The 22,057-nt window shown below is 35.9% G+C and overlaps 2 protein-coding genes across 17 annotated transcripts in view; one reads left to right on the forward strand and one right to left on the reverse strand.

The window, feature by feature from the left end:
• The first annotated feature begins 547 nt into the window (after positions 1-547).
• On the forward strand, positions 548-6,779 carry EXOSC8 (exosome component 8). 2 transcript variants are annotated; one of them, XM_066381060.1, is made up of 11 exons: positions 548-665; positions 1,738-1,774; positions 2,009-2,072; positions 2,627-2,700; positions 3,896-3,941; positions 4,628-4,733; positions 4,817-4,862; positions 5,582-5,678; positions 5,911-6,031; positions 6,126-6,218; positions 6,564-6,779. In XM_066381060.1, the coding sequence occupies exons 1-10, from the start codon at positions 649-651 to the stop codon at positions 6,184-6,186; spliced, it is 669 nt and encodes a 222-aa protein (XP_066237157.1). In that variant the 5' UTR covers positions 548-648; the 3' UTR covers positions 6,187-6,218; positions 6,564-6,779. The 2 variants fall into 2 exon arrangements, with proteins under 2 accessions (XP_066237157.1, XP_066237156.1); XM_066381059.1 differs by having other exon boundaries at positions 549-665; positions 6,112-6,218.
• Positions 6,697-22,057, reverse strand: part of SUPT20H (SPT20 homolog, SAGA complex component) — a 36,704-nt gene continuing 21,343 nt past the window's right edge. For 5 of the 15 annotated variants that reach the window (XM_066381044.1, XM_066381050.1, XM_066381049.1 and 2 more), the window contains 13 exons: positions 21,390-21,541; positions 20,258-20,284; positions 19,748-19,780; positions 18,402-18,519; positions 17,758-17,860; positions 17,470-17,628; positions 15,454-15,760; positions 14,805-14,959; positions 12,376-12,431; positions 10,357-10,497; positions 9,341-9,446; positions 7,941-8,044; positions 6,697-7,192 (listed from right to left, as the gene is read on the reverse strand). In XM_066381044.1, coding sequence (XP_066237141.1) covers positions 7,055-7,192; positions 7,941-8,044; positions 9,341-9,446; positions 10,357-10,497; positions 12,376-12,431; positions 14,805-14,959; positions 15,454-15,760; positions 17,470-17,628; positions 17,758-17,860; positions 18,402-18,519; positions 19,748-19,780; positions 20,258-20,284; positions 21,390-21,541 — 1,599 coding nt within the window. In that variant the 3' untranslated portion in view covers positions 6,697-7,054. The remainder of the gene's footprint in view (positions 7,193-7,940; positions 8,045-9,340; positions 9,447-10,356; positions 10,498-12,375; positions 12,432-14,804; positions 14,960-15,453; positions 15,761-17,469; positions 17,629-17,757; positions 17,861-18,401; positions 18,520-19,747; positions 19,781-20,257; positions 20,285-21,389; positions 21,542-22,057) is intronic. The other 10 variants (XM_066381047.1, XM_066381046.1, XM_066381056.1 and 7 more) reach the window with 6 other exon arrangements.

Here is a 22,057-nt window from a genome sequence, read left to right on the forward strand (position 1 = left end):
ATTCACGACTTTCTTTCTCCCACCATCACCATTGTTTCTAAAACTTCCTCTGGTAACTACAGCTACAATCTACGAGTGTACTCATGCTAAAAAAATTACTCTTGGTGTGTATCTGACGTGCAGAGGTAATCGGCTATCCTTCATGTCATCCGGCAGCCCCAGCCAGCGAGGACGAGGGAGCCGCGAGCACCAGAAGTCGCGTCACCTCCGCGGCTGGAGCGGCGAGTTCTTTCCTGGGAGAATGAAAACGCGAGGGAAGGACGCCCACGCTTTGAAGTGATGCTTCCACGCAACACCACACTATTTGCTATAAACTTTGGTCTTTTAAGCTCTTGAAACCAGACTGTTTCTAAAGGGAGACGCTCATCACTTATCTAGTAGCAAATTCGTCAAAATGCGTAGAACGTAAGGAAACCTAGAGGGGCTTCTGACTAGGCGCTGTGGAAACAAAGGCGGGCTGAGAACCCCCGTCGCTGCGTCCGGGCCTTCTGCGTCTCCTGCAGCTAGAGAAGGCCAATAGCTTCTGTTTCGAAAGGGCTGAGGCGGAGCAGGCGCGCGACCTGGAGGCGGAGTGTCGTGCAGGCGCGCGATGTCTGAAGCTCGAGGTTCTTCCCGCGCAGGCGCAGGAGCAGGCGCGCGGGCGGGAAGATGGCTGCCGGGTTCAAGTGAGTATTGGCGGCTGGCGGGCGCGAGTTTGTTCCTTAGAGGATGATGGCTTCCTTTAACCCTTAGCTGGGGTTTTCTTACCAGGAGGCCACTCCACCAGGTTCCCACTTGACGCCGCGGAAGCAGGCGACGGATGGGAGGACCTGGAGGTGGTGCAGTGAAAGGAAAGGGGGCTTCTTCCCGCCTGTGACAAGGGAAGACGGAAGGGTGCGTGTAGCTCAGCGCCTGCCGCGAGGGCGTGTGGCTCGGTGTGCAGCGGTCGTGTAGCCCCGGGACACAACAGTTGTATGTTTTTGCAACTGTTGTTGCATCAGAAGCACATGCCACTCCATTCTCCCTCTCCCGTAATTTATTTCTAAAGGGATTGTGTCTTGGAAGTTTTTTACACTGCTGAGCCTGTAGAGTTTCGTTCTCAAAGTTTTTGAGTGGATAAATAGGATTCCAAAGGAAACCAATTATATCGAAACAGTAATCTATTTTTATAAACTCACGAGTGTTATGATATAGTGTTGTACATATACCTGCTTTAAGGTTAACTTTCCTAAACGACAAGATCTAGTTGGGAGTCTAGTAACTCCTAGAATTTAAAAGTATCGATTAGTACCCATACCTTCGACAACTATTATGTAAAAACAAAACCCTTCAGTGACTGTAGTTATTAAAGTCGCAGGAACTGCTAATATAATGGTTTATTGCCCATAGTCATAATTGAAGAATCTGCTAAATTTCAGTTATAGGGTAGTGAAACTGAAGATGAAACTTTTTCATGCTTACTAAGAATATCTACCTCAGAGCTAAAATGACATTAACACCTGGCTTAATTTTCTTAAAGATGCCCAATGGTTCTGGACTCCAGTCTGGTAAGGCAGAGTTAAGGATAGCAATTGAGTATGATTGCCACACCGTGGGTACCTGCATTCTGTCGTAAGTTGTATGTGGCAACATACACGTCAGAATTTATGAAGGAAACTTGCACGTTGTGCAGATATATGGTGCATCACTACCCTTTAAAGTTCTTTGCTAGTTTCTGGGTTTAAGATTAACCTCAGATATATTTTTAACACGTTTCAGAACTGTGGAACCTCTGGAGTACTACAGGAAATTTTGGGTGAGTAAAGTTGGCTATGTAGATGTTAAAGCTTTTGATAGCAGTATCATATGGTTTTAAAGACTTTTCATATATGCAAATATTGAAGGTTCATTATACACCAAAACTAATGTTATATGTCAAATATTTCTAAAAAATTAAAGTAATTTTAATTAACAAGGTTTAATTCGTTTTCCCTTGTTCTGTATAAAATAGACTTGTAGGTGTAATCTACTTTCATATATATTTATTTAGAAAGAGAACTGCCGTCCTGATGGAAGAGAACTTGGTGAATTCAGAACCACAACTGTCAACATTGGTGAGGATATTTTGAGTTCTAAAATAGAATGTTGAAGTTGCTTCATTTTTGAAAATAGAATTCTTTTTAATAGTAAAAAATTTTTATTTGTAACTTTTAACTCACATTTCTCTCACTTGAAATGCTCTTTAAAAATTTAAAGTGCCTGTAAAGAGTTCTTCCCCCTTTCTTCCACACCTCCAAGGCCTGGATTTCTTATGTCTTAAGATTTACTAACCTTCTGTTGCAAACATGAATTTTCCAGTTTTACCTGTTATGGCATTCCCAAGTTTTAGCCTCTTTGGTCAAATTCTACCATGTTTTAAGGGATTCCAGTGATTTTGTGTCGATAGATTTTTATCTGTGCAGTGCTGTGACTGAATGAAAAATGATTAACTCAAAGAGCAGGTGAATAAATTCTTAAAAACAGTAGTTTTAAAGTTACAGACTTTAAAAAGACTTTAGCTCGTAATAAACTTCATAAGCAATTGACTGGTATGGCAACATAAAATCATGTAGAAAGCAAACACACTTTTTTATGGACTTTCATTTTGCTTAAATACTTATCTTTTCAGGTTCAATTAGTACTGCAGATGGGTCTGCTTTAGTGAAGCTGGGAAATACCGCAGTAATTTGTGGAATTAAAGCGGTAGGTTTAATGTGTCTTACTGAGATTTGAGTTACCAAATTAACCTTACATACTTACTACGTTGTTACATACACTACTAGTGCTTCTGTTGATGAGGCAGTCAGGTGTCAGCTCTTAAGTGTTCATTTCCCAACAGCTTTTGTCTTTATTAGATACACAACCCAAATGTAATGCCTCAATTATAATTTATGAACATTCATCAAATATACTGAAATCAAGTAATTTTCAAAATACCACCTTGAATTTTTTAAGAATTTGGGTGTCATTTTTGGTGATATCCTTTTATCCAGTGATGGCACTGAATCTGCAAATGTGTAGAAAATTGAGGTTGTTCAAAAGAAAATTTTTTTTTCTTTTTCAAAAGAAAATCTTGAGAGAATAATAGCTACTGTGTACTGAGTAACTGTTATGTTCCAGGCACCTTATATTAGGCGTTTTACAGAATTGATCAGTTTAATCTTCAGAACAGTCATTTGAGGTATAATTTCTGTCTCCTGTTTTGCATGAGGTATAGTAACTTGTCAAGGAACTTAAGGCTCATAAATAGAACTTAGACTCTGGCTCCAAAGCCTATGCTTTGACTACACTGTACTATTACTTAAGTTCAGATTCTTCCTGGTAAAGCTGGGGTGATATTTGAACACTTACTGCCAAGTTTTATGTTAATGACTTAACGGCATTATCTCATTTGACCCTCATTAACAGTCTCTGAATTTAGGCCTCATTAATTTCCCATTTGGCAAATAAGGAAATTGAATGGTAAGAGGTTAAGTAACTTGCCCCAGGTCTCTTAGCCAGAAGTGTGGGTCTGACATTTGAACCAGGTGATTCTAGAGCTTTTGCTCAGTTCCTAAATCTGCCTGTGTCAGTATCACACATTCTTGGCTACTGATAAGTGGGCTCAAGGGTGAAGCAGAATCCAATTAATATATATATTTTAAAGGAGCCCCAGGTACTTTTGAAGATTAGCAAGCACAATAGTGTAGTTAGCTATGTATGCTGTACTGCCTTATTACCTACAGAGCTTATGAGGGTTGGTGCCATTGTCTGTAGAGCCCTACACAGCTCAACTCCCCAAGCATAGTAGATGCTCATGATGTAATCAATTAGATAGTCTTTGGTAAAGCCTTCTGTAACTGACTACTGTCTTCACAATTTTTTAGCTTTCACAAGAAACATTTGTTTGCTTCTGTAGGAATTTGCAGCACCACCACCAGATGCCCCTCATAAAGGCTATGTTGGTACGTTAAATGATTTTGTAATTTTAATACAAATACATTAACATTTAATATTAATGTAGCTAAGCCTTAATAGTTGAAGGAAATTATTCATAATGAGAAATATACAAGAATGAAGCAGACATTCTAAAGCTTTTTTAGAAGATAGCATAATAGCAAAATAAACAATTTTGTAAACTTTTTAAACCTGTTCGATTAGGTTTTTTATTAGTACATTCAGATGTCATCAATGAAGAAACTAGAATTTCCTAGGGCCTAGGCAAAGGGCTGTATTGCAAACTTTTTTGTTTCCGTCAAGATTCATCTATACTACTATGCACTTTTTTCCTTGACTTGGACCATCTGTTCTTTATGGTAGGAACCACCATTTAAATAAAGTGGAATGGTTGGGTATGAGTAGAGGGGCTATCTTCTACAGATTCAAGTATTTTGAAAGAAAGCTAGGTACCTTGTGGATTTAAACATTAAGCAAATGCTTTTTTGGAGGGTATTATTTGTGTGGTATAAAGTTGGAAATGTAGATTTTATTTTATCCAAACTTAGAGTCTTAGAGAGACCAAAAAAATTGATGTTAAAATTCTTTGCACTTGCCAGGGCCTGTCCGTGCCCTTGCGGTGGACTAAATACCTCTAACACTTCCGGAGACCACACATCAAGTTTATTTCATAGCTGCAGAGTGTCTCTTTCAGTTCCCAATGTGGATCTGCCACCCCTGTGTTCATCGAGATTCCGGTCTGGACCTCCTGGAGAAGAAGCCCAAGTGGCTAGCCAGTTCATTGCAGATGTTATTGAAAAGTAAGATCACGGGATAAAATACGACTGTCATTCATCTTCAGATAGTTTTGACCTTTCATTTACTGTGTTGTCATTATATCAAGTTCACAGATAATTCAGAAAGAGGACTTAAGCATTTCTCCAGGAAAGGTAAGAGGAATCAAGTTCTGAGCTTTAACTAATTATGAAAGTGTTTGGGGTCAGGGCAAGTAGACAGAAATGAACCAAACCACAGTAGCCTTAAATACAGATGTCTTGTTTGTAGATGGAATTTAGTACAAATATCACTTTTTAATTCTGTAGTTCATAAAAGACAACTAGTTGTGATTAATTTATTATTGCCTGACTTGAAGCTACCTTGAGGTAGTTTTTCCCCTTAACTTTCATATCGACTTCATTTTTTATTCCTTACGGCAGATTTGTGTTTAAGGTGAACCCACCACACTGTAAGTTCTAAGTCTGTGTGAAAACTTAGTTGAACAGAACCTATAGGCTTTTCCTATTTGATTACGTATTTATTAGCATTGTAAATCCTAGAATCTCATGTATTAAAGATTTTCTGGAAAGTACATTTTGATTTTCACTTGGGACTTTCAAGTTGTTGACCTCATTAGCAATGGGAATGGGAATCCTATTGTCATTTGTCAGTTTGGTAGTGAATAGCCAGCTTTTACCAAACCTGGTTTATTTTTTATTGTTTGTTTACTTCATAAAGTAAAGCGCCGCCCCCCCCCCCCCCCATTTGTTAAGTTTTTGAAGCCTTGAAGGTTGTCTTACTCACCTAAGGGTTCTGTGGTGTGTAAGCAAATACCGTCCATGTTCTACCCATCAGAAGGCTTTATTTATACTTTGTGTGAATTCTGTTTTAGCTTGCTTGGGTTCTGTACTGTGATCTCATTTGCCTCGACTATGATGGAAATATTTTGGATGCCTGTACATTTGCTTTGTTAGCAGCTTTAAAAAATGGTAAGCAACCATAATAAAGGGCAACATTCCTACTTACGTGTCAGAATATTGTTAAATTCTCTCAAGCTTTATAGGTTGTTATAATTTAGTCAGTCATTTTAGTGTTTCTACATTATTAACAATTTTATATTTTTATCTTAATGTTTTAAGGTAATTTTTTTAAAAGAATACTTCTGGACTTGTTATGTACACTAGAGCGGAAGATTGACTTAACATATGTGCCTTTTTTTAGTACAGCTGCCTGAAGTTACTATAAATGAAGAAACTGCTTTGGCAGAAGTTAATCTGAAGAAGAAAAGTTATTTGAACATTCGAACTCATCCAGTTGCTACTTCTTTTGCAGTATTTGATGAGTAAGTAATTGTGATTTTAGTATTCTAAAATAAATTGTTTCATGGTTTGATAATTTATACTTCATGATTTTTTAAAATAGCACTCTGCTCATAGTAGACCCTACTGGAGAGGAAGAACATCTGGCAACCGGAACCCTAACAATAGTAATGGATGAGGAAGGCAAGCTATGTTGTCTTCACAAACCAGGCACGTTCCTATTTCAGTCCTGTGTTCATGGAAACGCTGAAATTTTTTACATTAGGGAAGGCCAAATGGGATGTGGGATGTTTTATGGTTTACCTAATGCAACAAGTTTAGGATGAGTTTGTTACCTCAAACTCGACATTTTTATATTGTATACCAGAGGTTCTTAAACTTATGATATGCACTGGAAATCAATTGGTGGTTTTGCTGCCTTGTTAAAACATAACCTGCATATCTTGAAACTATACCTCTGGGTTACATTATTGGATTTTTTGGTTTGCAACTTGACATGATGTTGGTCATTACAAGTGAAATAACAGACATTAAGTGTTGACACATAATTTTCAGGTGGCAGTGGGCTGACTGGAGCTAAACTTCAGGACTGCATGGGCCGAGCAGTTACAAGACACAAAGAAGTTAAGAAACTAATGGATGAAGTCATTAAGAGTATGAAGCCCAAATAAACCACCGCATTTTCAAAACAGATTTGTAAAAACTGTATTTGTTACACTGTGCACAAATCTTTTATATACTAAATAAATATCAAACTACATTCTTCTGAAAGACATTTCTAGAATTTCTTAGGCCACTTCCATTATGTGTTATGTAGAGTGAAACCATTTTGAAAAAGCAATGATTTAAGCAAACCAATTCTATTGGTTTGTTAAAGCATTTCCCTTTTTTTATTTAAAAATCATAGGATTGTGCTTCTGTATAAAGTTTGTACATCTAACCATGTAAAATACTGATACATTTTAAAAAACAAAAATGAAGTAAAAACTCAGAATCCTTTTGATTCATTGCTCTAATGTTTTTAAAAAAGAAAAATAATGCAAAACTCAGAATTTTGGAGTGGTTGGCGTGCCTCTCTTCATTTTACTTTTTGACTGGCTGCCTGTATGCCGATGACGATGTAGCTGAGCTGTTTGTGCCGCCGCTGCCGCCATAGCCATTTGATGCTGCAAGAATCGCAACTGCTGCAAAAGGGAGGAAGAAACCAAGTTACGTTAAATGCAGGCAGGCACAGAAAGGTGCTTTTTCTGAGAGTGATGAAAACAACAAAACTGAAAGGGAGAAAGCACCAAGATAACAAAAAAGGACTATACCACATTCAGACAACGCACAGTCAAACAGCACCAGTGGCACAGAAGTCTGCTGAGGGCTCTTATAGTGGTTCCTGGTAAACTTCAAAAGTATTTGTTCCTTTGCCCTGCCAGTCTATACTGCAGTAACTCAGCAACTTCAGTTACCGTTTTGTTGTATGACAGCTGATAGCGATATAAAACCACCTTGCATAGTAAAGATAAGCCAACCATAATATGCTGACTTCCTGAAATAATGGAATAACATTTTTCTAAAACACACATGACATTTGCTAATAGGAAACATTGGCATACTTGCCTTTTTCTGCAGTACATTAACCATTGGCACTGACAACTCTTTATTTGAAAATATACTGCACACTACAAAAATGGATGTTAATGTGCCACCAGCACTTCATGAAAGATTTTAAATTAGGAAAAGTATGGCTTAAATGTACAAAATGTATTCAGTGCTCCAAGCTGACTGGCTAATAAAATGTCAAGACTTTTAGAGAAAATTTGCTACATTATTTACCTATTACTATATAGTCTTAAAAGACAATAAAATAAAACTAAAGTATTTTGAGGTACTTTTGGAGCAGAGTATCTTTAAACTGTAATCAGAGTGAAGTTGCTGGATTACTTGTATCTGTTGCTGCTGCTGCTGAAAGGCAGAGGAGAGCTGGAATCTCTGCTGAGGAAGGCTTTGCTCAGGTCTGTTCTCGGCAGAGCCAAGCTGAGACAACACTACAGAGAGGAGAAGGGGAAAGCAGGCCAGTCAGAAAGTTTGAAGGCTACCAGGGTTAGAAAAGGACAACACAGAAAATGAAATAGAAAGTTATCAGTATGATTAATCTTAAGTATCAAATCACAGACATTTCAGAACAAATTTAGTCTCCTGTTAGTTGAGGGTACCACTGATGACAGAACTTCCTGGACATGGAGGGAAAGGCAGTGCACATGTGCCTTAGCACTGTCCCTTTCTCCTGTGTCTCAGTGAAATTTGGTAACTGCTATTCTGTTAAGAAGGCTTTCTTGCAAAAGTAGAAAATATAGTAAATTATTAAAAAATATAACCAATGAAATATGAAAGGGGATGGGAAAAATCCAAGCTACCACACGACACAACTGGTAAACGTGCTTTTAAACAAAAGATGCTGCAGTGAGGATCAGACTACACTAGCAACAACAAAATTGGTGAACTGAGAGTGCCACTCCTTGTTGCGCCGAGCAGGACCACAATAATCAGTTCGGCCCTCTCTGCACAGATGATGAAATCTCAGGCCGAGATGGTTTCACTGCCTCGTCTAAAGCAACTCAGTGGTAGGTCTGAAGCATGCACTCTTGTTAAGATTTTTCCACCCTAGGGTTCTCTTTAAATTTATATATATATTAGTTCTTTCCACTAAATTATACTACAAATACTTTAGAAAATGTAAACCTTGTATGGTAAAGGTTTATAATTCTAAAGGCACTATTCTAAGCCCAATGATAATTCAAAATGTTAACATCACCTATTCAATCCTCAAACTAATTACTATACTGTCTTCAACTGACAAGATAATTAAACTTGATCATTTCTGTTTGAAGTGGTAAGCAGTCATTTAGTATAATCTCCTTTTTCACAAATGAAAAAAGTAGCTTATAGAAGTTATTAAATCTTAATTCATGTAAGTGCAAGCTATAAGAATGAGACAAAAGATTACATAATCTATAAATGCATCTCAATAACCCAGGAAAACTGAAGAGCACACTACTTTGGTAGCTTCCTAATAAGTTGGATAATTGTGTAAAATTTTGCTAACAAACTAAGGAGGAAAACAACTGCTGTAAATATACATATGTAGGTCAGAGCACTTTTAATTGTCAAAAAACTCAGCTATCAAGTTTAATAGTTCATGCATTAAGTATAACTATACTTTTTCCTAATTAATGCTTGCAAGAGAAGGAAAGATAATTTAAAAGGTGAGTACCACCCCAATTGGTGAGATCCCACCTAGTTTAAACAGTAAACTCAACATATGAAACCATGAAGATACCAACCAGCTGCCTGTGACTGCATAAAACTTCCCACTCCAGCGAGATTAATAACAGCAGCGTGCTGAGCAGATAAGGCCTGTTCTTGACTAGTTGAACCTTGTTCAGAACCCTGAATAGAAAATTCATACAAGTCTTACATAAAAAGAAAAACAATTTGTGCTGATAAAAGGAAATTAGTATTTCCCCCTATATGAGGAAAAAAAAAATCAGTATCAGACTAGGTCTTATATAAAGAGTAAAATAAGGAAAGGACTTCAAAGGTATTTACAAGAACAAGTTTATGGTATTCTGAACAAAAACCCAATTTTTTTTCAGAATTGATTTTGTACTGGTTTATTGTTTGATGCTGTATTAATAATTCTCAAGGCTTCTCTATAAAGCTTCAAAACCTTGTTTATAATTTTTAAAGTTTTTGTATAATCCTACTGGAATTTCTAGTAAGCACAGTTGAGAGAAAACAGGAGGTGTACAGATTGTAAAGGGGAGTATCTGGCAGAAGGACTGATGGTGAAATTTCACACTTAATTTTGAGCTAAGAAAATGCTGGGGCTGTGACCCAGGAATCACTATTTTGTTTTCCAGATGATTCTAAAGTGTAGATAAGGTTTCAAAATACTTGCAGCTCCTTCTCCTTTAAATTTACTGTAATGCTTACTCAATTTCATCTGTTTGACATTATAGAAACAAAATACTCTAAAAAGAATGACTGGGTAGAAAGTACAAACATATGGGGGACTTGGGTTTGAATCCCTGCTTTGCCACTCGGCCATTAGCAAGTAACTCATCTGAATCTGTTTCATACATGCAAGATAGAAGTGACATCAGATCTTCAGTACAAGCTTTGTGAGAGAGAATCCGAATAACTAACACCTACCCTTGCTGTTAAAGAAAAAGAGTAAAGGAAATGTTTGTTAAAACAGTAAATAAATGTACTTGAAAAGTGCTTGGCACATACACAGTAAGTTACAATTCCATAACAGAGCGTAACAGAGCCTACAGAAGGCTAGAAAAGCACACACCTGCTCCCCTGGCTGCTGAGGACTAGAAGCTGGGGGCTGCTGAGGTTGCTGTGGTGTAAACTGAGGGAGCTGCTGCTGCTGCTGCTGCTGCTGCTGCTGCTGCTGCTGCAGAGTGTTGAAAATCAGTGAACCACCTGGAAGCTATTAAGAATGTAAAGATTAGCCAATTGCACATTTAAATTTCTTTATTCCACAAATACTTTTGAAACATTTACTTTATATCAGGCGATATTCTAGAGATTGAGAAAACAGGTAAACAAAAATGAAAATGAAACAAGATCCCTGCCCTAAAAAAGATCTATTTAAAAACAATTCAATTAGTGTTATTACTGAGGGCTCTCAATACATAAGTTAATACTCTCGAACATAAACCATTTGCCTCAAGTTAGTGACATATCCAAACATACACACTGCTTTTACTTAACTTTTCTGATACCTCAACACAGAGCAGCATTAAATGCATTAGAAAGTATAAACAAGAAGCTAGTGAAAATCAGAGATCTACATTAGGAAAAATTATCTCCCACAATGTGTTCTAGCTTTGCCAAAACCTAGAACTGACTGGATGCTTATATAACAGTGAGAAACTCCAAAGCTGAAAAGGAAATGCATTATATGTCCATCCTCAGTTTGAAGACATTTGTCATTCAGAATCTAAATTAATTAAAAAAATTTTTTTTTAAATTTTAAGGAGGCATTCAGAAAAATCCATGTTCAAGATTAAAACTAGGCTTTTCAAATGAATCAGGAAAACAAATGGCTTTTCTATTTTACTTTGAAGTCTGTAAAAGTCCAAGTAAATAGCAAATACAGAATTCTTTTAAAGTATAATTTAAAAAAAAGTGTCCTTGGGTTAAAATCTCTATACCCAGCACAGCTATTGTTAGGTAAATTTGGACATAGCACAAGTCAAATATTCCTTCTTCAGTCAGATAATATATGTAACATAATATAATTAATTTGTAAGCTGGGTTTGTCCTTATTCCCTATTATCAGTTCTATTAAGAAATTCCATTCCTCTTATCACTAAGATTTACCCCTGAGGGAAATCCCAACAGCAAGAAATATGCAGGAAAGTTGAATAAACCAGTGTGGTTTGTACCTATTACAAGTAAGTTGTTTTGCAGTCACCGACTATATATATACTGATGTCTGCATCTTAGATAAGAAATATATTTTAACTCTGGCTCTAAACACATTTCCGACTTGTTGTTTCTGAACTCCAAGCTGTTCTTCTGTTATTTTTATTTTCCAATGGTGCACACAGCTCTGCCATTTTTTGTCTCCAGAGTTTTATACTCTTTCTTATCTACCTTTTCTAAACATTCTCTACAGATAACCCCATCCATTTTCCAATCTAGGTTAATACTGGAGTCCACCCTTAAAGGACCTAGAGTGTAACACCCCAAATATTGCAAGTTCACACTCAACGCCTACTAATTCTCCACCTTCAAACTCTCTTTTTATGTTGCCTATCTTGACAATGATAACATGTATAACAAAAGCCTTATCATTAGAGACTGTAGATACAGTTAGATACTGTAACCTAACATTTATTAAATGACTACTACTAGGTGCCTGGCACTAGGCTAAGAAACCATTCTCTCAGAAGCACACACAGCTCTTTCTAAAATCTCTATTCAAGCACAAAATCTGTTGTAAGCAGACAGTACTACATAGATGTATAATAAAATGTCTGTTGAGAGAGGAATTATTTCCTAAGTATAGGTACTACTGCTATGGTAGGCAACTGTTCTCCTTGGTAATTGTCAATTCTCTGCACAATAACATCTGGTTCTGACCGGACAGAACTCAGTAACAAGGCAGTGTGTAGGATACCCCTTTCTTCCTTCCTACCTTCACAACCATGCAAAGGTAGCAATGATAACCATAACCTCACATTTGGTTATCAACATTTCCACCTCAACATTTCCAATGCTGATATGTACAGGTATACACTGTCTTGTTTTATTAAATCAAAGTTAAAAACTTGAATCAAGAGAAGTGCTTCAGGTTTACCTGGAGTAGATTCAAGGGCCTGAGACTTGCAGTATTTTTTAAACCAAATGGAACACCTGTTAAATACAATTCATGGTTGTAAGAGCAAATTAAAACTTCATTACACTTAAAAATGCTTTATACTTTAGCATATATAAATATTGCATTTTAAGTATTTTCTGCATAGACTATTTTCTGTACTTTTAAAACGCCTTAAAAACAAACCAATTTCATCAATACTAAGATCAAAGATGTAGAGCACTACATGTACATTTTAGTCTATATTTCAGACTCATCACTATTTTGATTGTCAGCTGGAGAAAATAATCTAGAAGTATGCAGAGACCATGATATAATTAAACCATCCTAGCTGTGCACACATATTTCAGGTGCTGGCACCTACTGACATTACTCAGTGCAATACAGTATATAATCATGGTAATTATTGAATCTCTGAGAACCAGTGGGCTCTGTGCACTTATTCAAAAGTACAAATGCAGTAAAGAATGCAGAATCTTGTGGGTAGAGTCAACAAAGTCAGAAAACAATGCTGTTAATTTTGTGACCACACAGCATGTTATAAATTAGGGGCTGGCAAACTTTTGGTTGGCTTTGTTAGCTATCAGTAGCCACTTAACCTTTTCAAATCTGCAGAATGTATCTTGTTCGTAACCTGAGAAACTGCATGTATGTGTATATTTTTCTAACAATATATACTAATTTGAACACTAAAGATTTAACTAGTCTTCCAAGCAAGTAACTGTAATTTAAAAAATAAGAGGCAGAAAATTCACAACTGATAGTATGAAAGCTTTGAATAAAAAAAATGTGACAACACGGATTTTCCTTTCAGGAATTCTCATTAAAAGAACTGACATAACTCCCCTTAAAAGTAGATGACACCAGAATAGTACATATAGCTCACCAAAGGCACTGTCATATCACTTCATTTCTCATAGCACCTACTAAAAAGATGTCTTTACTGCTGTTTTACAGCAGGTGACACTGAGGTTAAGTGAGGAAACTGACCTCTTTCAGGCTCTAGTCAGCACCTTGAGCCTGAGTTATATGTAATGAACATTCTAAATTCAACACTGGGTTCCATTGCCAGGGCTTCCACCATTACAGCACCTTACGCACTTTAAAATAAGAACATCAGCCAGAAAGAGAAAACCAGCCATATGCTGATATACTTAGGTGATACTCTTTGGGCTCTCTTTCTCTTTAGTCAGTGATTTCCAACTGGAGTGCCGCAAGATTTTTTAAAACATGCAATACCTGACTATTGACTCAAGGACAATGACCTCTTTTCCCCAGACGGTCAAATAAAAATATATGACAACAGCAAACATAATAGCTGTTCGGTGTGAATACCTGTCTTGAACCATAAATATATACATCATGTAACAGAGCTGAATTTTATTCCTCATTATAAGGTTGTGTCTAACTGGTTAATTCTAGGTACCAGAAATCCTATATACAAGTATTAGCACCTGTTTTTAAAAAAAATTACTTTGAAGCAAAAAGGTAATCATTATTATTCTTTTGGTAAATCACCCAAAATTATACCTATTTTTTTTGTCATATTGGCAAAAATTATATTTTCTGGTTATGTGTGCCATGAGATGAAAAAGTTGAAAATCACTGTCATAGTCATAAAGCTTTTGAGGTTTTTTTTAACTATGTCAAACTTGTTTTTACTACAAACTTTTTCTCAGCAGCAGGAACCTGGATTGTGGCAAGATATTACACTGCATTCTTTTAAAGAGCATTAAAAATAGCACAACTTGTTACAACTGTTTTTCAGTAAATGTATTGATAGCTTTTTCTACAATAAAACTACGAAGGATGACAGCAAATATTTTTGAATGCTTAGCTCTGAGGCAAAGTCTCAGCACTTCCTCTGTATATGCTCATTTAACATTCACCCTTATTAGGCAAGGTATTATTATTTTCTCCATTTTATTTATCAGGAAAGTGGGGAACAAAGGTGACTTTCCCATGACTATAAAGCAAATTAAGTTACACAACCGGGATTCAAACTCGGGCAGTCTCGCTGCAGAATCTGGGCTTGTAGCTGCCATGCTATGCTGCCTTTCTTGTACAATGTATGTTCTCAAAATACATTTCTTTCACCTGGAATAAGACTACACTGACAATAAGACTATCAACGTTAGTTCTATTATAATGTTTGAAAGGCAAAGATATAATTTGCAGACAGGCTTATCAAATTTCTCCACAGAAGTTGATTGTTAAGTGGTTTTTAATTCAGATACCAGAACTTTAAAGTCTTTCAACATAAAAGCTTTTTATTAAGAAAAAGAAAAAAGCCTTTTTGATATACATAAAATAAGGAAGTTAAATGTCTTTAATAATAGCATTAAAATGACATTTTTACATTAGCATGTACTTTACATTTTTCTGAAGGTTATTATTTCCATCATTCTGACCTGCTTGAGAAGCTGCCTGCATTGCTCCGGGCAGCGCATTTGGTAGCAGACCTCCTGAGGGGAGAAGGCCACTCAGGTTTATTCCCGCAGGAGCTCCGGCACCAGTGCTACCGCCCAGCACAGGGTTTGAACCACTCATCAAAGCCTGAGCTCCACTGCGGGACAGCATGGGAGAGTAAGACAAAGCATTAAACTCACACTGTAAGAGGACAAATCAGGCACATAATTCATTAAAAACAGAAAAACTAAACAAATAATTCTATCTTAAACATCAGTTTCAAGGCTTAGTTTCATTTTTATGCTTGAAAGTGACAGGAAGGCTGGCTAAACTTAAGCACTGTATATTTATCAAGGTTTAAAAATATACTTCAAAAGAGTAAAGCTCTAATCTAGGAAGTAAGATGCTAACAAGATGAATCGGAAAATTTCAGCTCCTGTCAATATATAGTCGTACTGTCTTAGTGCATGAAATAGATGTATTCCCTAAACTTAAAACATACTTGACTTGGTTGAAACAGCTTCTATCCATACCTAAAGAATTTTCTTTCAGTTTCAGTAACATGTAATTTATTCTTCATTTCGCAAGTAAGAATTCATTAGATTGGTGAGAAGATCTTTTAAAGAAATCAGGGCATCAATGGAAACTTACCAAACAGAGCCCACTACATTGACGAAGTTAAGTCCAGCAGAGTTTGCCATGACCTGGGTGGCTGTGGTTCCTGGAGTTATAGATGTTACCATGGTGGAAAGAGGAACGGTTGTTACAGGCATTGCCTGGCTCAGAGACCTTTGCTGCTGAGCAAACTGAGTTAACAAAGTGGGCTGAGGGGTGAAGCCTGAATCTTGGGGAGTAGGGGTGGCTGAAGGGGCAATAAGAGTTGAGCTCTGAGCATCAGGAGGGTGTGGGGTCGATGAAGGGTTTGGTGTAGGAGTAGATGGCTTAGGAGTTCCAGATCCTGCTCATTGAGAAAAATAAAAATTGCTAGTTTGTTATAAATGGCTAGTCCTTTTTAAAATAAGGTTAATGGAATCTTACTTAGCACTGACAATTTGTTCCAGTTTTTTAAAAAGCAGTTAACTGCAAGTGTTAATTCTACACATGATACATGAGTGTTGCTACACTCAATTACAATTAAGGATGCAGTATATCACCTAAATATCCCATCAAAGATGTCATTATAATAACAAGTAAAAATATACATTTGTAATACCCATTTAAAAGTTATTTTCCTATATGCTACCTTTGGCCTAAGAAGTTTAAAAGGACTTAAAATTAATTTTTATTATTTATGATTTCACTAATTTAGGACTTCATTTAAAAATATTGTTTATTTTCTGTAACAGTCTGAGATAAACTCTTTAATAAATTACATATGGTTAACAATCATATTTGACACCTAAATATAAATGTTTAATTCCTAACCTATCAAGTTTATCCTGACAAATTTACAAAACACAGTAATAAAGCAAATACTGGATAGATAATACTGCATCTTTAACAGTAACAGTGTACTTCTGTTTAAATGTAGAATGTATAATCTGTTGTGAATGAAGTATGCACAGTTTATCAACTTAAAACAAAACAAAACAAAAAACACAAAAAAAACAAAAACAAAAACAAAAAACAAAAAAAAACAAAAAAACCAAAAGCTCTTGAGGTGTTTTCTTTTTTAGCTTTCATGTCCTGCAGAAAGAAAGGAAAGAAATGTGAATGTCCAGAAGCTGTCACTCAACCCTTACTTAAAGTAACAACTGTGTGCAGTAGATTAACATAATTCATACCCACAACATAAGAAGTGTGAATGACTTTCAGGAAATTTATAAATTTTTCTTTGTGCAAAACAAGAAGGCAGAAAAATGACACCTTTTGAGCTATCAAGATGAAGATGTTTATAGCTAATGCAAAGACCACCCTATTACTGTGCAGTGTACTAAAACTTTCAGCACACTTAAATTAGCTATAAAAAAATCTAAAAAACTGGAATGCTTTTTTGCAAACTGGCACCGAAATATCTTAGGTATTTAATTTGAAGAAATTCTCCCCAACTAATGCTAACTCTTCTTAATGGTTTAAAAAGAAAAAGAAAAAGAAAAAGAAAAGGTATTCAGTACTAAGTTACATTTTGGTATCTTCAGAATAATGCTTTATGATCATCACCACGTTTTAGTAACTGACAACAATTTATAAGAGTGTAGGAGTGTTTTTGAAAAATTGACTTTCAGTTTACTGTATCACCACCTTGGAAATAGTTGGCTTCTTACATATATAAAGAGAGAACTGCAAGGAGCTCTTATGACAATTTCTTCATATCACCTGCATAGCTTATATAATATGTAAAATGATCCTAAGGTACACTGAAATAAAAAATATTTTGGAATCTTATTGCCATATCTAACTAAACAGACTTTTTTAAAGGAGATGTGTAGGTTGTAAGTTTACAAGAAAGGTATACACAAAGTGCATACATAAATACAGAAAAACAAATACATTAAACACATAATACATACAATTAACAAGAGATTTGCCTATAGCTTCTCAAAACTTATACATTTTGGGTACACAGTAATTCAGGTTTCACTATTTCCCTGGTCAAAAAAGCTGTCCAAGAAACACTAATGCTAAAGCTTATGAAGAGGTAACATAAGAATTTAAATTAGAACTCACTCTGTGATGAACTGGCAGGTGACAGGGAAGCCGGAGAAAGCATGCTAACTTGGCTGAGCTCCACAGACGACTTCCGAGAAAGACTAGGTGGCTTAGAAACAGGAGGAGGAGTTGGAGATTTAAGAAAGCTGCTGGCCTGTTGTGGTGTAAAATAGTTACCTAGAAGAGTATAAATTTATTTTCTGTAATTCAAAACTCTGTGAAAAACAAAATATGAGTAGTTTTAAAAACAAGTTATGATCCTATGACATTTCTTACTTTATATGATAGAACACTAGACTGTAATACCTGAGGAACTACTTCCTGAGTTTGAGGGCAGTTTGATGGGTGGAGGGCGATGTTTCACTCCTTTCCCTAGTACTGAAGACTGAACTGACACGGTCTCAGGCTGCTAAGAAACATTAAGTGACATTAAGTAAACTAAGGTCAAATCAGTATACCATACATTAATACCACTATAACTCACAGAAGAAAACAATTTAAATTTCTGCAAAGTACTATTAGTGGTTATAGACTGAATATTAGTTGTTACAGAAGAATATAACTTCAAATAAGGAGATCTACGAATTAACTTACAGTACATAAACAACTAAGAAAAATTTCTGAGTAATAGGGTAGGAAGAAAGAGTTTGAGAGAAGGGCAAGGAAACAAGATGGAACAAAGCTTCAACTTGAAGTCTTTCCCAGGAAAGTAATAATGAAGTGAGGTAATTCATCTATACAGATGTTCATTATGCTTTTGCTCTACTTTTGTGTCTATTTGAAAATTTCCATTACAAAAAGTTAAAAAAAAAAGTCAAAAGCAAAACCAAACAATACCGCCATCCTTAAAAAATAGTCCTTAACATTCATTTCTGATTTCTTTAGAAAAAATTAGACATAAAATACTAACAGACAAAAAAATGTTTGGCACAAAATGTAAACAAACACACTTCTGTTTCCTTCCCTGGAGAAAGCTGACTCAGGCCGGCTGAGCCACTGGTGCTGTGCGACATCTTGACTGGGCATTTGGCTTCATTCTGAACTAACTCCTGGTACTGATTGACTACCCTGAAACATTAGGAAAAAAACTGTAAGAATCAGTTAACTTTTTAAAATATAAATTTATTATACATAAAATGAATAATAACTGTCAATTAAAAAGTAAAGTAACAGGCCCTGGCTTGTTGGCTCAGTGGTAGAGCCTCGGTCTGGTGTGTGGATGTCCCGGGATTCCTGGTCAGGGCACAGAGGAAAAGCAACCATCTGCTCTCTACCCTTCCCCGCCCCTTTCCTTTCTCTTCTGCTCCAGCAGTCACAGCTTAATTTGTTTGTGCGCATTGGCCGTGGGCACTGAGGATAGCTCTGTGGAGCCTCTGCCTCAGGCGCTAAAAAATATTGCAGCTTGGTAGAGAGCATGGCCCGAGACGGGCAGAGTATGGCCCCAGGCAGGGCTTTCCTGGTGGATCCCCGGTGGGGTGCCTGCGGGAGTTTGACTATCTCCTCTCACTTCGGGGGAAAATAATAAAGTAACACAAAAATTAGTATTCAACAATTTGCCTTTTTGTGAAAAGTACACTCTTCTAAGTGGAACAAATAGATACTTCTCTCCCTCTCTCTAATCAATGTGAAAAATTTTAAAAGTTACAGAATATAACTTCAAATAAGGAGATCCATGAATTAACTTACAGTACATAAACAACAAAGAAAAAAATTTTGAGTAATACGGTAGAATTCAAATATTTTCTATGACAAGATAATGCTCAAAATATTTTGCACTTAAATTAACAATCTTAAAATATACTTTCAGTACCTTATTTCGAATATAGTAATTATAGGGATCATGTAACCAATAAACAGCCCCCAAAAATCACTTTTCACTTAATAACGTGATTCAAGTGCATCCTGGAAATCATCTTCTTACTTACCATAGCTACGTCTAAATTTTCTTACTTTAAAAGAAAACTATTTTAAACATTCTTTTTAAAATTTTAATTTATTGACTTAAGCAAGAGAGAAAGACAGGAACATCTATCTGTTCCTGTATGTGTCCTGACTCGGGGACTGACCTGGCAACCTCTGCATTTTGGTAAGATACTCCAACCAACCGAGCTAGCTGCCAGGGCTAACCATTATTCTTTTAATTGTTACTTTTCTAATTCTACTTTTAAAAATCCTAGTAATACCCATGGCATAACTAAATTCAAACATTTGATTCCTAATGAAGTACTCTCTATTCTCTAAGAGTGAAGTTTTTCATATTTATCCAGGTAAAAAATAAAGATGCTAGTATTTTTACCTCTCAACATCAGTCTTTGATCCAATAACAAACCTAAAATGTTTAAAAAGAAAGAAAAGTGTTAGATAAGAGGTATCTCAGGGAGTTCTGGGATTACTTTTGAAGGCTTCCACATTTTACTGACAGTAATTTTATAAATTAAAATCTACCAAGATATAGAAAAATAATTAAAAATATATTTAAAATTGTGAGGCAATGACAAAGTTTTGCATGCAATAAAATAATTTGTCAATAACTTGGCTGGTTTAATTTAAGGGAGATTTAATTTTGGTACAAAACTTAAGTTTCAAAACAAAACCAGGGCTGCCAGCACTGTGTGCAAGGCCTCCGCTCAGTTAGCCATGCCTGTGGAACTCATGGTCCACACAGCAAGGCCACAGAATATATTTTAGACAAGGAAGAGCTTTATTGCCAATTCAGATAAAATGTCTTTACCAATCTTTAAAGAGTTTGACATTTACATGATTTCTTAACAGATTAAAACAGTGAGTTTGTTTATTTTTTAATTACCAATTTGAATGATCCTCTGTGGAGGAGCTGAAATATAAAATGTAAAAAAGAAAAAAGCTGGTTAATGCAGCTCAAACTTTAACTTCATAGTTATTAAATCAAGTCATTTCTGTATATGTAGAATGACTGGAAGGTAATAAACCATGTAGCATTTTTGCAGTGACTTCTTGATGTAAAGGCAAAAAAAATTCCATTTTCTTCTTGTCAAAACACATCTGCATCAAATGACTTTTTGAACTGATTTTTAAAAATGAGAACATGTTACACCTTTGTGTTCAAGAAAAGTTAATAAATTTATTTAAAATGTCTGATGTGTATCTTTAAGGGGAAGAATTTTAAAACTTAAAATTTTCAAAACACCTGATCTTTCTACCTAGAAAGATAACAGAAACTGCTAATTCAAAAATAAAAAAAAATTTGCTGAGGATTCCCTAACTGCTACTGTTCCCTTCCATTGACTTATTCAGATATTGGGGGGATTATTCTTTAAAATCCAGCTTTCTGTTGCAGTTTTAATTAGTATTTTGTGTAAGTAAAGGCTTTACAAATGATTACCACAGAACTGGCCCCTGCTTTTTTCTGCTGAGCTCCTCTCAGAGTGTCATCAATTTGATTTAAAAACAAAACTAATAAAAACAGAACTAAACACTCAGTACATTGAAATAAATATATATAGTTCATAAATTTAGGACAATGAACTATATATATTTCCAGAGACAGTAACTACATTAAGCACTTAAATGGAGTGCTGAAATACCTACCATTTTTAACAGCTTTTACATTTAGTGTAAACTTGCTTTTTTTTAAAATAAAATATTACCTGGAAACACTTCATGCTCAGAGAGGTTTAAGTTGTGAGTGACAACACATAAACATACTAAGAAACACATCACAGGCATAGCCTTCAGCACAAGTATAAAAATAATTATACCATAGGTTTTAAAAAGTAATTCTTGGGCAACATGGTAACTACTATTTAAGTTTACATAGGTCCACTGACAAATAGAACTGAAGTATTACTTAACAAGTAAATTACCAAAGAGGGGAGTTTTATTCATTAACAGTTTATCAGTAGTTGCTAAATAAATTCTCACAGGTTGATTGTGTGAATTACATGTTTAAGAGAACTCACTGAGATGGAGACATCTGGCTGTCCGTTTCTTCATCTTCCTTACAGGGCTGAATTTTACCATAATAAAGTGGATCACCAAGTGACTGCAAAATGGTCAGCCTTGTTTTCTGATTACCAGCTTCACACTCAAACACATAATCGTCTTTTACATCCTGAAACAGAGCATCCAGCATGAACGAATGGGCGCTACCCAGCAGACCTGACAAACACAGTATCTGAAAGGAACCTCGCTGTATGTTCTCATCATTAAAACTCCTCACAGCCTGTTATAATGGGAATCACATCCCAACATCTATATGACAAATAACTAAAATGTCAGCATGATCTGTTCTCCAGGCCACCAGAGACACTCTAGTACCGGATGAGACATCCCAAACATTCCTGTCTTTTACCTGCACACCTCCATAAACCATGTATATTAAATGTTAACTATCCCACAGCCAATGTGAAAGATATACAGAGGTGTCCTTGGGCCTCGACATAATGACGTTTTAAGTTTATGAGGCTCACTTCCATAAAAACTTTTAAAAAATTGAGACATGAGTGTTTCTGCTTATGCCACTAGCGCTGTACTTATGAAATATGTGGGTGAACTACTTCGGCTGCATGTTGTGGAAGAATACGCAATAACAAGGCATATGAGTGAGGGAGTTGGCATTGCCCAGTAT

Source organism: Saccopteryx leptura, chromosome 4 (assembly GCF_036850995.1).
Source record: "Saccopteryx leptura isolate mSacLep1 chromosome 4, mSacLep1_pri_phased_curated, whole genome shotgun sequence".
In the NCBI taxonomy this organism is placed as follows: Eukaryota; Metazoa; Chordata; class Mammalia; order Chiroptera; family Emballonuridae; genus Saccopteryx; species Saccopteryx leptura.

What these genes read in the sequence shown, in the direction of transcription:
- EXOSC8 (XM_066381059.1), top strand. An exon ending in CCCTCATAAAGGCTATGTTG is followed by an intron (nt 3,942 to 4,627) that starts GTACGTTAAATG and finishes TGTCTCTTTCAG; the next exon opens with TTCCCAATGTGGATCTGCCA. An exon ending in GTTAGCAGCTTTAAAAAATG is followed by an intron (nt 5,679 to 5,910) that starts GTAAGCAACCAT and finishes GCCTTTTTTTAG; the next exon opens with TACAGCTGCCTGAAGTTACT.